Source organism: Phyllopteryx taeniolatus, chromosome 1, assembly GCF_024500385.1.
Source record: "Phyllopteryx taeniolatus isolate TA_2022b chromosome 1, UOR_Ptae_1.2, whole genome shotgun sequence".
Classification (NCBI taxonomy): domain Eukaryota; kingdom Metazoa; phylum Chordata; class Actinopteri; order Syngnathiformes; family Syngnathidae; genus Phyllopteryx; species Phyllopteryx taeniolatus.
The window spans coordinates 18,623,616-18,640,281 of record NC_084502.1 but is presented as its reverse complement, the minus strand read 5'-3'; the positions used below and the strand labels follow the sequence as shown (position 1 = coordinate 18,640,281).

General features: G+C 44.5%; 1 protein-coding gene across 8 annotated transcripts in view; it reads left to right on the top strand.

Moving 5' to 3' along the window:
* Positions 1 to 3,998: 3,998 nt before the first annotated feature.
* The window catches only part of tns1a (tensin 1a), a 67,889-nt gene continuing 55,221 nt past the window's right edge, over positions 3,999 to 16,666 (top strand). For 5 of the 8 annotated variants that reach the window (XM_061777643.1, XM_061777636.1, XM_061777624.1 and 2 more), the window contains exons 1-2: positions 4,000 to 4,152; positions 4,666 to 4,824. In XM_061777643.1, coding sequence (XP_061633627.1) covers positions 4,729 to 4,824 — 96 coding nt within the window. In that variant the 5' untranslated portion in view covers positions 4,000 to 4,152; positions 4,666 to 4,728. Of the gene's footprint in view, positions 4,153 to 4,665; positions 4,825 to 9,075; positions 9,526 to 16,666 lie in introns of those variants that run through there. The other 3 variants (XR_009789141.1, XM_061777659.1, XM_061777609.1) reach the window with 2 other exon arrangements.

Sequence of the window (16,666 nt, the reverse complement as noted above, 5' to 3'; positions counted from 1 at the left end):
AGAAGTGGAAGACGAATGAGTCAGCACATTAGTGAATGATGAGGTGTGTGATGGGACCTAATCTGGTGTCTGCTCCATACAGTACACACTCTGTGCCCTGAATGTGAATGGGATGCTGGCGCAGGAATAGAGTGGTGTGTGGGTGGGTAGCAAATGGTCTGGCTGTCACTCACAGGCTTGGCCAATCCATTGTGAGAGGAGAAAGAGGATCACTGTTGTTTTTCCATCCATCCATCCATCCATCCATTTTCTGAGCCGCTTCTCCTCACTAGGGTCGCGGGCGTGCTGGAGCCTATCCCAGCTATCATTGGGCAGGAGGCGGGGTACAGCCTGAACTGGTTGCCAGCCAATCGCAGGGCACAAACAAACAAACAACCATTTGCACTCACATTCACACCTAGGGGCAATTTAGAGTTTTCAATTAACCTACCATGCATGTTTTTGGGATGTGGGAGGAAACCGGAGTGCCCGGAGAAAACCCACGCAGGCACGGGGAGAACATGCAAACTCCACACAGGCGGGGCCGGGGATGGAACCCCGGTCCTCAGAACTGTGAGGCTGACGCTCTAACCAGTCGTCCACCGTACCGCCCTGTTGTTGTCCCCCCCCCCCCATATAATTTTTTATTTATTAAGATTGTTTTTATTCTTATTTCCTAATTTTATTTCTAAACAAACTTTTTTTTAGAGATGCAATCACATTTTGCAATAGGTGTGGTTTACAACATCACAGGCTTGTGTCAGGTGTGGGTATACTTATTGCCCCCCGGCTTGTCGTCTGTACATTGGGGTTCACCCCGGTGGACGAGAAGGTAGCCTCCCTCCGCCTTCAGGTGGTCAATGACAGTGAGACCTGGAAGGGCGTCATTGGGAACGGCCCCCCGATCAGAACCCAAGCGGTTTTCTGTTATTGGACTTCTGTGTTCATCACGGATTGTCCATAACGAACACCATGTTCAAGCATAAGTGTGTCCACACGTGCACTTGGTACCAGGACACCCTAGGTCGCAGTCCGATGATCGACTTTGTGGTCATGTCATCGGACTTGCGGCCGCATGTCTTGGACACTCGGGTGAAGAGAGGGGCGGTGCTGTCAACTGATCACCATCTGGTGGTGAGTTGGTGGGGGAAGATGCCCGTCCGACCTGGCAGGCCCAAACATATTGTGAGAGTCTGCTGGGAACCTCTGGCGGAATCCCCTGTCAGAAGAATCCCACCTCCCACAGAACTTGGCTCATGTTCCGGGGGAGGCAGGGGACATTGAGTTTGAGTGGACCATGCTCCGTGACTCCATTGCTGAGGCGGCCGACCGGAGCTGTGGCCAGAAGGTGGTCAGTGCCTGTCGTGGCAGCAATCCCCAAACCCATTGGTGGACATCAATGGTGAGGGATGCCGTCAAACTGAAAGCGGAATGCAGCTTTGGTGGTCGCTGAAGCAAAAACTCGGGCATGGGAGGTGTTCGGTGAAGCCATGGAAAAAGACCTCTGGACGGCTACAAGGAAATTCTGGCCCACCATCCGGCGTCTCAGCTGAGTGTGAAGCGGCTGGGATGAGAATCAACACCTCCAAATCTGAGACCATGGTCCTCATTCGGAAAAGGGTGGTGTGCCCTCTCCAGGTCAGGGATGAGATCCTGCCCCAAGTGGAGGTGTTCAAGTATCTTGGGGTCTTGTTCACGAGTGAGGGAAGAATGGAACAATAGATCGACAGGCGGATCGGTGCAGCGTCTGCAGTGATGCAGACTTTGTAAAGTTGTGGTAAAGAAGGAGCTAAGCCGAAAGGCGAAGCTCTCAAGTTACCAGTCGATCTACATTCCTACACTCACATATGGTCACGAGCTATGGGTCTTGACCGAAAGAACAAGATACCGGATACAAGCGGCCGTAATGAGTTTCCTCCGCAGAGTGTCCGGGCTCTCCCTTAGAGATAGGGTGAGAAGCTCGGTCATCCGGGAGGAGCTCAGAGTAGAGCCGCTGCTCCTCAACATTGAGAGGAGCCAGATGAGGTGGCTGGGGCATCTGATTCGGATGCCTCCCGGACACCTCCATGGTGAGGTGTTCCGAGCACGTCCCACCGGCAGGAGACCCCGGGGATGACCCAGGACACGTTGGAGAGACTACGTCTTTCGGCTGGCCTGGGAACGCCTCGGGATCCCCCCGGAAGAGCTGGATGAAGTGGCTGGGGAGAAGGAAGTGTGGGCGTCCCTGCTAAAGCTACTGCCCCCGCGACCCGACCTCGGTAGAAATAAGTGGTAGAAAATGGATGGGTGGATGGAAGAACATTCTGCATCACATCGAAGTCAAACCTTATTGAAGTATAATCAAGGGGTTGAATCTGCACTAAAATCTTATGTTTTGTTTGATTTATTATTTTTGTATTTTTGGCAGCCTTCAGTTTTTGCACAGGCTTTCCATTCTCTTGGATGGGCAGTGTGACAGGCCGGTCAATTGAAGTCAGCAGTGATTATGCAAGTTGCTTACGCTTAATTAGGATGATCAGCTCATTGCCAAGTGAGCAGAGAATACCTTGTGATTTTGCCTCTGAAGATGTCCAGCAGTACTATGTGGGGCCATTTTCTTCTTTGTTACTTGATGGTCGATCAAATAGGCTACTTACGTATTCATCACCTTTATCACCCTTTGATTCAATGATGATAACTCACCACAAGGTCAAAATGTGGCATCTCGGCATTGCACTCACAGTAGCAACGTGACAAGTAGCCGTCATCTTTGTGAAATTTTCTACTATGAAAAAACATGGAATGAACACTTCAATTGCCTCTAAAATGCTTTAATTATGCTCATGCTGGAATTGAAACGGGCCATTTCCACACAGTTTCCAAAAAATTAAAACAAAAGGCAACTGAGCTCAGAACAATAATACTGTCATTCCACTGCCATCATAATTTGCATGTATTCCACTTCTAGGATGAACCCTCGAATAGTCCAGATGATGGAGATGAAGAATTAAGAGGTCTTAAATTAAGCCGCAATTGATATATTATGTGCACAGGGAAAAAAGTACTTCATTTGGAGGTTTCAATATGTACTTTTATTAGTATTGTGTATTTGGTATCTGTTGAATAGCAGAATGTACTTTAGCTTAAACCCACTTCCCGTTGCCAGTACAAAAACATATTTTTATTGTCACATTGTTTCCATATGGGCTACCATTTTGCCCCAGTGCCTAACGCATTTCTCACCTCCCTGCAGGCTAGATGTGGTCCTCCATGCACTTTTGTATCTGCCTTGCTCACTGCTTTGATGTGTTGTGATTGCGTTGGTGTGGTGGTGGCGCCGGCGGTGGTGCACTCGGTCGGGCTGGGAAAGGGGGGAGAGAAAAGCGTTCTGCAGTGAAAATGGGCTCCTACTGAAGCGTAGAGAGACTGCAGCACCAGTGAACGAGCCTGTACACCACCTGCAGTCCTCTGTGTGTGTGTGTGTGTGTGTGTGTGTCCGCGCGTGTGTGTGGGGGGGAATAATCAACCAAGACAAGACAAGATTCAGTATCGCTGCTCTTGCTCCTTCATTCCATTCAGCTCTATACTGCTCAAACACCACAATCATCTCGCTGCAATCGGGGTCTATTTGTGTGTGCACATTGCGCATACTAGTGTGTGTATGTGTGTGTGTTCTCATTGGTACTCTCTGCTCCCCAAGCCCTCTCTCCCCTCCCGCATCTTTGTTTTGTTATTCCTCTCCTCTCCTGATATCTCCCATCCATCCATATTGACTCATCCATTCACTCTTTCTTTTCATTCCATCACTACTTGACGTACATCACCTTTATGCACATGATCCCTTCGGCTCCACTCTCAAAGACAACCAATGTACAGTATACACTTGGTTTGTTGTTTCTGTCTCGACAATTCCCATCATTCTGTTTCCCCTTTTCAACCAATCCTTCGGTTACCAATTCCTCCCCCCTCCCACCAGCACACATACTTTTTTGCACCCATCCACTCCCTCCCCTTGCTGGCCGAGTAAGTGCTGCAGCATCACTGCATGTGTGTGTCTGTGTGTGTGTGTTAGAGAGATAGAGAGAGCAGCAGCAGCAGCAGCAGCAACGTGTAACTGTGGGAGCGCAAAGCACCGGGAATCCTGAGCCTAGAGGGGAGCAGTACGATGAGAGGGGGGATCTTCACCCTATGGATGTATGTGCCAGGACAGCATTTTTTTCCTCAGTATTTTGTTTTGTTTTGCTAAAGGCAAGCGCTGTGTGTGTGAAAGAGAAGACAGTGAGTGTGGGACATGCCTATGTATGTGTGTAACGGTGCAGTCGATTAGCGGCGGACTGTTCGCATTATGCAGCCGCCGATGCTCATGACACTTAGACTGACCTAGAGTGGCTTGGGAGGCAGAGGGGACCAGTGCCAGATGGACAAACAGGAAGATAGTTGTTTGGCTTTAGGTTGTGGTAAACCATCACCCAAGGGCTCTTGTCCATTTTGGGAGAACTAGTTGCTTTACACAGACCCCTGTTATCCCCCCCTCCACCCCCATGCAAATTGGAATTTGCAGACACGCAAGCAGACAGGTAGTCCAAATTTGCGAAAATCGAAAACCATACAAAGTTTTTGGCTATAGGACTTGGACTCGGAGAATATTGTTTGTGTGGGGTCTTTTTTTTTTTACCTTGACATTGTTCTTTTTTGTGGGGGTTACAGGATCCTACCCTGGAGCCGAGCCGGAAATAAGGGGCTCGTAGACAAGAAGGAACATACGCAGGCATGGCTCGCCTCAACTGGTGCCTAGCTGCCATCATCAGCTGGGGCAAGTTCCTCTTCGCATGCTTCTTTCCACTGCGCGGGTTCAAGCAAGACAAGGTAAGACTCCTCCAAGGCTGAGGAGGGACTTGAGGAATTGAATGATTAGAGGAGTCTGCAAATCTGCCAGTTGGCATCCATGCATCACATCATTCGATGATACTTGGGAACCATTCACACCCCCCTCCAAAATGCCAGATTGATTTTGCAGGGAACAAAACATTGGGGTATGGCATGATCTTAATTAAACAAACCATTACATGACATAACCAAAACGTGTGAATGGTGTGAACGTGTTGGGGGGAGGTGCTGGGGGTGGGGGTTGGCCATGCAGGGACCTCAGTGCATGACGGCCCCTCTAAGTGTTGATTCAAGGTCAATGTTACATCTAAACATGGTCTCCAGGTAGCTTCTCCATGTATCCTGTAGATGGGCTCAAATTTGGGGCTGGCTACTCGCAACCATCAACTGGACAATGGATGCTCTGGGTGAACAGGGTGACCTTTCTTTCATAAATGGCAGTTCACTATTATCTGCATTGCACGTCAGGCTGTTGGCAGGAAGACTTTTCATCCCTTTGCCGTGGTTTGCCATGGCACACATGCTTGAGCAATAAAGGCCAGACAGAATTGATGGAACGGTATCGGCTCTGTTCACACGCTATTGGCATTCTAAAAGCTACACCTTTTTGGCTTTTTGTGCAACAGATAATTGTGATAATGTTTGTTAGTAGAATGGCCAAATGGCATTCCTGCCATTCACATACTTGAAGTTGCAGACTCACGTGAGGATGGCTAACGCCATGCCTGAGCTAATCATCTCATTGAATGTAGAAATCATTTTGGGATTTTCTTCTCGTGGCCGTTTCTACAAGTGGCAAGCACAAAGAGAAACATTTTATTGGCATTTCATAACAGTGACCAACATCTTCCCTATTGTCCCTATTGTTTCAATACTTAGGTTAATTTTGCATCATTGAATGCTGCAAGTCAATCTAAATCTTTCAAACTCCAAAAATGTGCAAGATGCTAGATACGAATATAGAGGGATGTTGTGTAGTGTGCAGTGCTGCAGCCGCCCATCACATCAAGTCCCAACACCCTCCTATTAGCACCAAAATCCAACCTTCCCCAATCCCACCCACCCGTCCCCCCACACTCAGTTGCCGCAGCTCCTTATCGCTACACCCGCGCTCAATCCCAGCGCGTCTGTGTGTGTGTGTGTATAAATGTTTCACATGCGGACTTCGCAGGTTTGTTGAGCAGCTCTTGTGCAAGCATGTTAGTTCAAATTGGCATGGAGGTGTGCAATTTCATTAAAACTAAACACTCACTGTGCTACACCTTTCAGATAAGTCATGTGTTTGGGAGTGCAAAAAAAAAAAAAAAAAAAAAAAATTGGGTGCAATGATGTAACACTACTAGCCCCCTCCCTCTAGTCTAGTTTGATGGCTCCAGCTGCAGTGCCAGAGCTCATCATGTGACTGACTGGGACGTGAAAGTGGAGAGGTAAGGCTCCGCGTCTTCCCCTCCGAGGACTGCTGTGAGCTGTTCAGTTTCCATGGCAACCAAGCTCACACAGTCCCAGGCCTGGGTTATGCCAGGAGATGGAGCAACAGGGAGACGGGGGGAGAGGTGGAGGGCCGATGATGTGCAGAGGTTTTTCCGTTGCTATGGTGACGCCATGGTAGCGCATACATCTGGACCCCTTTCTGCTCATTTTCCTATCCTCTACTTGTTGTTTCCCTTCACTGGCATCCTTAATTGTTTTTTTTTTTTTTTTTTTTGCTTTACAGCTTTTTTCTTTAATGTCCTTTTTATTGTAATCATTTACAGTTAGGTCAAGAAGTATTTAGACAGTTAGAGGTTTTATGATTTTTACCTCTAGACACCACCACATTTGATTTGAAAGAAAACAGTCATGTTTCAGGTGTAGACTTTCAGCTTTAATGTAAGCGATCTCCCAAAAATATGGCATTTACCATTCAGGAATTACACTACTTTTATAGTAATTTTCAGGTTCTCAAATGTATTCGGACATTTGGCATAATTATGAATATTGGTCCAGCGATCTTCTATACCTCTTATCCTCACTAAGGTCGCAGGTGTTCTGGAGCCAATCCCAGCTAACTTTGGGCGACAGGCAGGCTACACCTGGACTGGTCACTAGCCAATTTCAGATGATTATAAATATGCCCACAATTTGTAAATACTTGAATGAAATGTATATTCACCAAGGTCTGAATTGGCTCCCTGGAGATGTTTTTCTAGGCCTTCACTGCTTCCACCTTCATATAGTGCTGCTTTGTGGGTCTTACTGCTTCCACTTTGGCTTTCGGTTCATGAAAGCATGTTCCAACAAGTTGAGAACAGGCCACTGACATGGCCGTTGAAGAAATTTTAATTGATTTCCTTCAAAAGGTCTTAATTTCCTCTCGTAGTTGTTTGAAGTCGTTCGAGGTCATTTTGAACCGGCACTGAAATGTGGTCTCGTCAGTTTTGAAGCATTTGTTTGAATCAGAATTTGGTGTCCATGGACTCCCGACTTCAGATAAACTCATTCATTGTGAAGAACTTTCATGTCAATATTAAAATGTATGATTACATTTACAAATACAATTCAATTCCTGAAAGGTAAATGCTATATTTCTACAAAGCCTCATGAATTAAAGTGTAGTCTAAACTTCAGTCACATGCTGATGGTTTTATTTCAAATCCACTCTGGTGGTGTATAGAGGCAAAATCATAAAGCCTCTGCCATTCTCCAAATGCTTCTGATCCAACCGCACTTTGCTCCTCAAATGTTTCCTTTGTTTCGTCCTCTTTTTTTTCTCTTATGGTTTCCATGCTCCATTCTTTCTCCATAATCTACTTTTAATCATTTTTGTCCTCCTTTGTTACGTTTCCTGTTGCATCCTCTCATCTCTCCCTTCCTCTGATGTTTAATTCTCCCTCTTCATTTAACTAATGTCCTACCTGGGCCGTATATTCACATCACGCAGTGCTATGGACAGCTAAGAGACAGGATGGTGATGGAAACTTGTCCACCCAATGGGCCCTCCCCCCGCCATCCCCACACCTGTAGCATTTTCATGAGAACATAAATCGTTGTTCCCTGTATTAATAACTTGGTGACCCTCTGCAATGAGTAATGTCAGCCACTTGTGGTTGAGCGGCATGCAGGTACTGCACGTAGAGAATTGCCAATTTTGTCCCTGAATGGCTCGCAGTATTCTAGGCCGGCACTCTACGTGATGGATGCTTTGTTATTCTTCCATTAAAGCTTTAATGTGATGGATTCCTCAGCTAAAAATCAGGAAGGGTAACTTTGCTTCTCTTGTTTCATTGTTTCTCATAAAACCCAAATATTTGCACATGTGATCTTGGGTGTGCCTAAAATTTTTATTTGTTGTATGTGTTCTGACCTCACCATACAACTGTTGTGCTGAGGAAAAAACACCACTCCCATAGCAGAGAGCCACTGGACCTCTTGGCTGTACAATACAACCAACAAACCAGAGGCAAACTAATGTCTGCAATGTACTGAACTATATGTGCAGGGAAGTTTACCACCTGCACCCACCCTCTGAGGGTTTGTGAGAGACCACTAGAGGCTGCTAGCAAGCCAGAATAGAATGGTTAGCTGCAGGAAAATAATAGCTGTCGTGTATCACAGGCAGGCTCCAAATTATTTCACAAGACAGTCATTCACTTTGCCAAAGTTTCCTGTTAGTTGCATCATGTTTACAATGTACACAAACACACCTACACACACCTACATACACACACACCTACACACATGCATACACACGCACACACACACACACAGATTATGTGTCAGGTTAGCTTCTGGATCGAGGTGACTGTTACTACAGTGCAAGTGATGAATTGTAGCATCGATCAATAGAGGGTGTTTTCTCAAAATGAATTGACTCTTAGCCCTTCATTGATCTACTGGAAGTTTATTTTGATGTAATGTGCCCATCGATACAATGTTGATTCATTACTTAGCTTTTTATTGACATTTTGATGGGAGATGCTCATACACACTCATGAATTGTTTACACAGACTGCTGTTGTACGTCATCTCATGACATAACCTCAAAATATTTGCTCACTTTGCCAAGTGTATCTGGAGAATATTTGGTCTGCAAAAACTTGCACATTTGTGTCAAGTTTAAATGCAGAAAAGATGGCACCTCTATCACCTCTGGTTTCCAGCTTTCAACACCACAAGGGTGGGGGTGGGATTCATGTGAGCTTGTAAATGAAACATCTGTTTGTCGCAGTAATTTGTGCCATTTTGGAGTGAACAAGGTGAGGTGATTAGGGTATTTCAGGAGGGTGGGACTGGACAGTCTAACAAGATCGGGGTGAGAGGAACATAACATCTCCTGGCCCACCTCCCCCCTTTTTCCCTTTGTGGAATAAAGTCGCACGAGTTGACAAGAGCGGCTGGCAGAAGTGGCCGAGGCACGGAGAGCGAGGGAGCAAAGCAAGGGAAGGACGAAGCTCAGATGGGGTTAGACTGACTGATCATTCCATTCTACAGCATTTTTTGCCCCTCAGATCTACCATGGATCTGACTTGCCATCGGAGCCTGAACGCCAGTGCTGGGAATATCTGGGAATATTCTGGATTTGTCGTGTGATCTGGAAATCCTTCTTTTTCATTGGTCAGGATGCCCTCTGTGTCTCTGTCTCTGCCCTCTGCTCTTGCTGGACGGGCAAAGACATGGGTCTGCCTATCCTGCATGTTTTGGGTAAGACATTTTTTCAGTCTCAGGGTCTTTTATTGCTTGATGGATTGTTGATGGAATGGGGTAATCTTGTCATCTTGTCAAAGTAGTGGAGTAACAAGAATGGCATTTGGTTTAGAAGGCAACCTGGATACTAAATAGTTACCCTAGTAATCTATTATTTCCTGCCTTGAGTGCTTGTTCCAAAACTCCATCTTCTTGCCGGGGCTAATCTAGTTGCTCCTTGGTGGTGGCTCTCACCGGTGTGTCCAGGCGGCCGTGGCACTGGAGCTATTTCTGTTCTCTCCTGTATAATTTAATCTCCTTTGCTTTTTGTCCTATGCGGGACTGACTGAGTGTCAGGAACCAGGACACGCACCACAATGACGGTCCATGTTTGACAAGAATATGCAGAACATGAAGATCTGCCCACATTGCTTTACACATGTATTGGCTATTCTCAGCAATGGGACTTCACTGGTACTGGTACTGGTTTATCACACATTACTTAGCTTTTTAAACATCTTAAATGTCTTTGCAACATTTCTAGTATGCATTTAGGTGAATTCATTGCTTTTATCATTCAGTATGTATACACATTATGTGATGATGTGTCCAGCGAGGCTTCTGCCCTACTTTTGCGTCTAGCAGTAGATGAGAGAGCATTTAAATGTAGGAGTGGAGAATCTTCCATGCAGTGTGAATGCTAAGCACCACTTCCAACATTAGTGGCCATTGGATGCAGAAGAATGTAAGATGAACGTAGTGAAGGAAAGACCTCAAGGGCTGCGAGGAGTAACACGCAGGAGTGACGTGCAAGAGGCTGGTTCTAAGAAAGCTCCCCAAATACACACTATCAATGATTTATCTGGCCCATGCACAGGGAGTGAATATTAGATGTGACACGCTGACAGAAGCAGCTCTCCTACTGTAGCATGTGTGTGCTGATTACTAGCTAGCAACTGATTTTGTTCTTTTTCTTTTTACACTTCTCCTGAAATACCTCTTACTATCTTTGCTCCATCCCAGCACACAGCTTTTGAAATACTGGAGGTTCACATGTATGCCATATCTATCATGTCTTCTGTTGTCTAACAGAGTCCCTTATTGATTTAACCAAATCCCTGGAGAGCTGTGAAAATCAATCAGGCTTTGATTGGACGGTGACAGAGTTTTGTCTGTGTGCGTGCGTGTGTGTATGTGTGTGTTTGTGTGTAAGTGATGTACATCGCTATATATGGTCTGTGGCGCTTTCGAACGACCTATGTGCTCCTCATCAATCCCTTCAAGAGTTGTGTGTCCTGGTGACAACAAAAGCTCAAGAGTCATGCTTTTACTGTGGAACCAGGATGCTGGGCCACCTCTGATTTGTTAAACAATACTTCCCACAGGAAATAATGAAAATGAAAATGCATTCTCAGGTCAAATTGTTGCCATTGCCATAATAAAACCTATATTACTTGTTTTGACAATATTACATTTTAATTTAACCACTGTCAACATTAGAATGTCATAATAATTTTAGTCTCTCTCTTGATGTGTGGAAGTGACTTTCCTTAAATTAAATAGTACTGGTCAAGTTAATTCTTTGATGCTCACTGAACAAAACTCCTGTGAGGTATGCCTAGTGTGTGTGATCAATAATATATTGTGACACCATGTATCGTGGATGGAATTCTTAAATTTTGCGCAACCTTAGAGACATGTTTTCCCAAATATTCGGTAGAAATCCAAATTGTATGACATCAAGACTTTAGAGCAGCGGTGTCAAACTCATTTTTGTCAAGGGCCACATTGTAGTTATGGTTTCCCTCGGAGGACCATTACGTCTGTGAACCCATATAAATATATAATGGCCTCATATTATTACCCATACACTACAAATTGATCAGAATCAGAATCAGAATCATCTTTATTTGCCAAGTATGTCCAAAACACACAAGGAATTTATCTCCGATAGTTGGAGCCGCTCTAGTACAACAGACAGTCAATTTACAGAACACTTTGGAGACATAAAGACATTGACAAAAACAATTGTCAATGATTGATGGATAACTTGTTTTGAAATCAGAAGCCAGTAAAACATTGCTTGTTCTAGTTTCCCAGTTGAGGCTTATTGAATGAAAATGACTTAAGGAGCATGTTCCATATTATTTATTGTGTTACAGTTACTAGGCATAGTGGGAGAAAAAAGAACGATCTTTCTGCGGATGAAGAAGACCACTGGACATTTCAACAAAATCATCATAGTTATAAATCATTTCTGCATGACTCCCAGTAGAGCAAAAATATCATATTACGAGCATGTTCAGATCAGGACCATCCAAAGCAGCACAGCATCAGTGAAGAAAACTCTTTGAAAATTATATTTATGTACTTCTGAGCGCACTGCAAAAGTTTCTCAGTTTGAGATTGGTTAGGCAGGGTGGCCGAAAAATAGCTTTATTCATGAATGAAAGCCTTATGAGGATCCTGCATTGCGACTTTAGAGACAACAGCAACTTCAAAGACCTGCTTGCTGCGCTGTTAATTCTTCACTGATGCTGTGCTGCTTTGTGTAGTCCAAATGGACAGTTCTGAAGTGTTGGTGAATTGGCACCATGTCCCAACAAGGCTGCAACATCGGCAGTGAGGTGGCAGAGTGACAGTTTGGGCTGGAATAATGGCGCCTTTATGGTGCTTGAAGGTGCCTAAGTAACCTCAAAATATTTTGAGATTCCAAAAAAAACAAAAAACAAAATCTCATGCAAGACAACGCACCATCTCAAGCTGCAAGCATTTAAAAAATATTTTGCTGCTATGGGTACCAAGGGAGACCATAATTTCCTGACCTCAACCCTTTTGAGAGCCTTTGAAGCATGCCTTGAAGAAAAATACGAGTTTTCAGTAGTTAAAAAAAAAAATTATGACCAGAGCTGCAGACCAACTGTTAGGCGTACAATGCTAACCACCCTTTCACTGTGCCGCTCAAAACAAAATATTGCTGGCATCGGGTGGAATCCATACATCTCCAAAACCATCGCTTTTCAGGAAACTCCCCCCCCAAAAAAGGCAAGGTTTTTTGAGTCATTGACATTGTGTCTTTAAAGAGAGCAAGCCACTTTCAACACTTTAGACTGATCAATAATTTGTAAAAATAACATACCCACATGGTGATGGATCTGTAGTATCGATTTGTGAAAAAAAAAAAAAAAAAGTTAAATTAACCAGATTTGGACATAGGAGGTTTCGGTCCGACGCCAGTGATATGCCCAATATCTTAGTGTATGTGTACAGTGTATGTGCGCATGAAAATAATGGTTAAATATTCTCGTGTGGCCACATCAGACTTGTCCAGGTCAAGGTTGTGACCTGCTCCAGTAAATGCTGTCTACATTTAAATAATTTTATTAACATGACATAAAGAACCATTCATTTGTCGTGTGCTCTAATAATGGGGATGTCCGCCTCCAGCACACATGACTTGAAACTGTAGATCACCTCAGTCGGCTGGGCTGCCTCCACGTTTCAAAGCAGTGTAAACTATGGGTATCTTCACCACTCCTCTGAGGATGTCACTCTGGCCAAACACACCTATGCGAGCCACGCAGTACTCTGCGCCTCTTCTCGTTGCCTGTGTTGGATCTTTGCCCACAGCGGTCAGAGGATGCCTGCTAGGAGGCTGCACATTCGTCTGTATTTGCTCCTCATATCTGTAAGCCAGCTCGCACTACGCTCCTGCTATAGCTTATGCAGACGCATCACACAAACCAAAGTTATGTTTAACATTCTGCTGCACAGACGCTCCGTACAATCTGCTTTTCAAAGCAATGCGCCGTCTTGTCCTTCATTTAATGTGCGCTGATGCGCGTGCCTGTATGTGTGTGCGTGTGTGTGTGCGTGTGTTTACCAGCGGTTTCATTGGCAACCATCGTGTTCTCAGTACATTAGTGACCGCCCTAACAATCATAAGTGGCCGTGACTTCATGATCGCACTTTATTGATCGGTGTATCTTCTGCACCTGGTATTGATCATGTGACAGCCTGTTTCCAATTTGTATAGGTTGATGCTATCATGCTAACACAAGCAGCACAAAGCTGTCACCTCGCAACAAGTCTCTGCACGATCAGCTACAATCTGGCCACGGGCCCAGACAGTCAGTCCACTGGGATTGACTGTATTCGCTGTCATTAATAAAACATCATAAACTCACATCTATATTCTTGTACACTGATCCATACTCCCGTGATGCATCACTGCAGAAGGGGGAAAGAACATACAGTATTGGCAAAGCGAAAGAGAAAATCTGGACAATATCTGGACAATATATTTGAAGGCGCCATATTGTTACCTAGCTACACATAACATCACTAATTTCCACAGAAACCTCACAATATATATTTTTTAAAGTTAATCTGAGGTTCTCATCATGGCCAAGATTTTTAAGACCACGTACGATAATAAATTATTCATGTTTAAAGTAATGATGCTACATTCATATTTTCCCTGCCACGGATGTTGGCTTTCTTTTTTTTCCCCTCTCTCTCTCTCCAGGAAACGATGCATCCGCACACGTTGTCCAGGACGAGTGGGACAGCCTACAGCCATACAACAAACCCCTTTGCCAAAAATCCACTTATAAAAGGCCAAAAACTGACTAAGGCTGCACTTCTACTATAAACATGGCGGTAATGGAGACGTGAGGTGACAACATGGTGTCCATAGATCATGTGACATGGATTTAACCAATGACCAGTGACAGAGCAGTTCTGTCACTTTAAAGAGTGTCCAGACTTTTCTTTATATGGCTTTGCAGGGTGTTGTTTTTTTCCGTCATGGTGGTGAGCTTCAATATAATAACATAATTAATATAATAATATCATACTTTAATTATTTTGTGAGTCAAACAGCCATAACCTCTTTCTTGACATACCCTTTGGATCATCAAGGTTGATTGACAGCGCCATTGTGTAATCGGTAAAGAATCAAGCATGTAGTGCTCATTAAAGCCTGACAAACAAGTTACATCTGGCATTGCAGTTTTGTGAGAGCCAACCAGTAGCAGGCTTCCTTCAGCCCCAGCCTGTTTGGTTAACCATTTGCATGGGTAGATGACCTATGAATGTGTTTTCATGTAGCCTCTTGATTTGGAGGAAGCCCATGAAATGGGTTTAGCTGAAATTGGAAGGAATTGCATGCTATTGTTAGCACCACAGCTTGCAATATTGCATGTGTAGCGAACTGTCGGGTTTGCCCTTCTCATTGGCCCAGTCCCTGTCTCACAAAGGCACCCTTTGTTCCAGGCAGAACTTCAATCTGGTGGAAATTAAAAGCAGGTGTGACTGCTTTCTTTCTTAATTCTGTGGGCCGTGCAGAACTTCTCCTGCTCCAGGGCTTGTTTGTTTCTGTGGAGCCTGTTGCTCTAGCTTCATGCTTGCTTGGCTGCATGGAGTCATGCTGGCCAGTGTGACTCAAGGTTGGATTTGGTGCGCTTTCAGGCCAAGTATTGGCTTCACTGTCCCCTTTTTCTTTTTATGGATGAATCAGTTGTCCCTCTGCTCCCTCCTCCATCATCCAGGTAGTGATTGACCAGTATGCTCCTTCCTCTCACCGCTCCCGGCCAGCATCCATTATCAACAATTTCTACACTCATGGAGATTGAAATTTTCACGATAGGGGCAAAACTGTGAAACTTTAGCTAATAAAAGACACAGACACTTTCAGAATATCAGACTATTTCCAAATGCAATTTCTACCCCGGCTACCTAGTTTGTCATCATTCCTGTCTGTAATGTATTGACTTTGCATCATATTATTGGACTGCAGGCAAATTACAGAAGCATTTTATTCCAACACAAGTAAAAGTCAGAATCATGGGGGGGAGGGGGGGGGACATTTGACAGGACAGGACTGTGACTTGAAGGTGCTTCGGGGTGTTATAGGCATCTCTCACATATTTGTGATAAATATCGATAAAATGACATACAGAAAATATTCAGTTGAATAGAAAACTTATACGAGCCTTTTTTTTTTTAATCAGTACCGATAGATTTCTATCCATTACCATATCAATTTGCATCATTTTTGTTGATTTACAACAACATTTTGTGAAGATGAGGAGCAGGGGGGGGGGATCTCCTTAATTACTAAATGAATAGTGCTTGTTTATTAAAGACAAAATTAAGGTACGCAAGAAGTGGGTGTCTGTGAATGTGAATCGTTTGGTGCTGATCCAACTTGTTCAGCCGGCTAAGTGCCATTTGATTAAATTCATATCTTTTGTCATTCATACATGCCAACACTAATCTGTATTCATGGGGTGCCGAAGGACACAGTGGTGCCTTTGGGTGTGTCGCCCCGCTTTGCTACCTCTGTCTCGCCTTCCTAGTGATACTGAATCTCGGCTCTAAGTGAGGTCGAAGTAGTGTAGCGCTGCTTTTCATTAGCTAAGTGGACCTAGGGGAGAGAAGCACCGAAGCTTGATTTACTGTGCTAGCTGTCTATAAGCCACAGAGAAACACCTGCTCTCCTTGTCGTCCATCCTCGACTCTTAGGCCATCCACTCTCTTTTTATGTCCACTATTCTCTCACCATCTATATCCATTTTCTGTCTCTCACCTGAAATCTCAGTTTTCTCTCTTGGGCCTCTTCAGGGAGACCAATGCTGCACGGAGGATGGGGAATTTTATTGGCCTGTCGTTTTGAGAAATACAGGGTTATTGACATGTCTTGGAAGTTTGAAAAATGCTCCATTTGAACTATGTCTACTGCCTCCATCAATAGAGAGAGTAACAGAACAGGCTGACCCTCGTTGCCGTGGCAGCCAGCTGGTAAACAGGTGTAAAAAGTTGATTTGAACCAAGAGTTGCAGTTCGACAGATTCCACCATATCTTATTCAGAGTGCACGAACACAAAAAGGAAATGACATCACTGCTATGACTGGCCGCCGAGGGAGAGGGGATGATGGGAATATGAGTGGAAAAACATTTCGTCCAGGAGAGTTTTGGCTCAGCACCACTCTGATTGGAAAGACGTAGGCATGGTTAGAGAGAAACACCCTGAACATGCACACTCTTATAAACGGACAATCTTGTACCATTCTACAGTATAGAAAGTTTCTTTGCATGAAATGAAATAATGTGGTCGGAAAATTTCGGATTTGTACCTGACACGTTAGGTCCTTA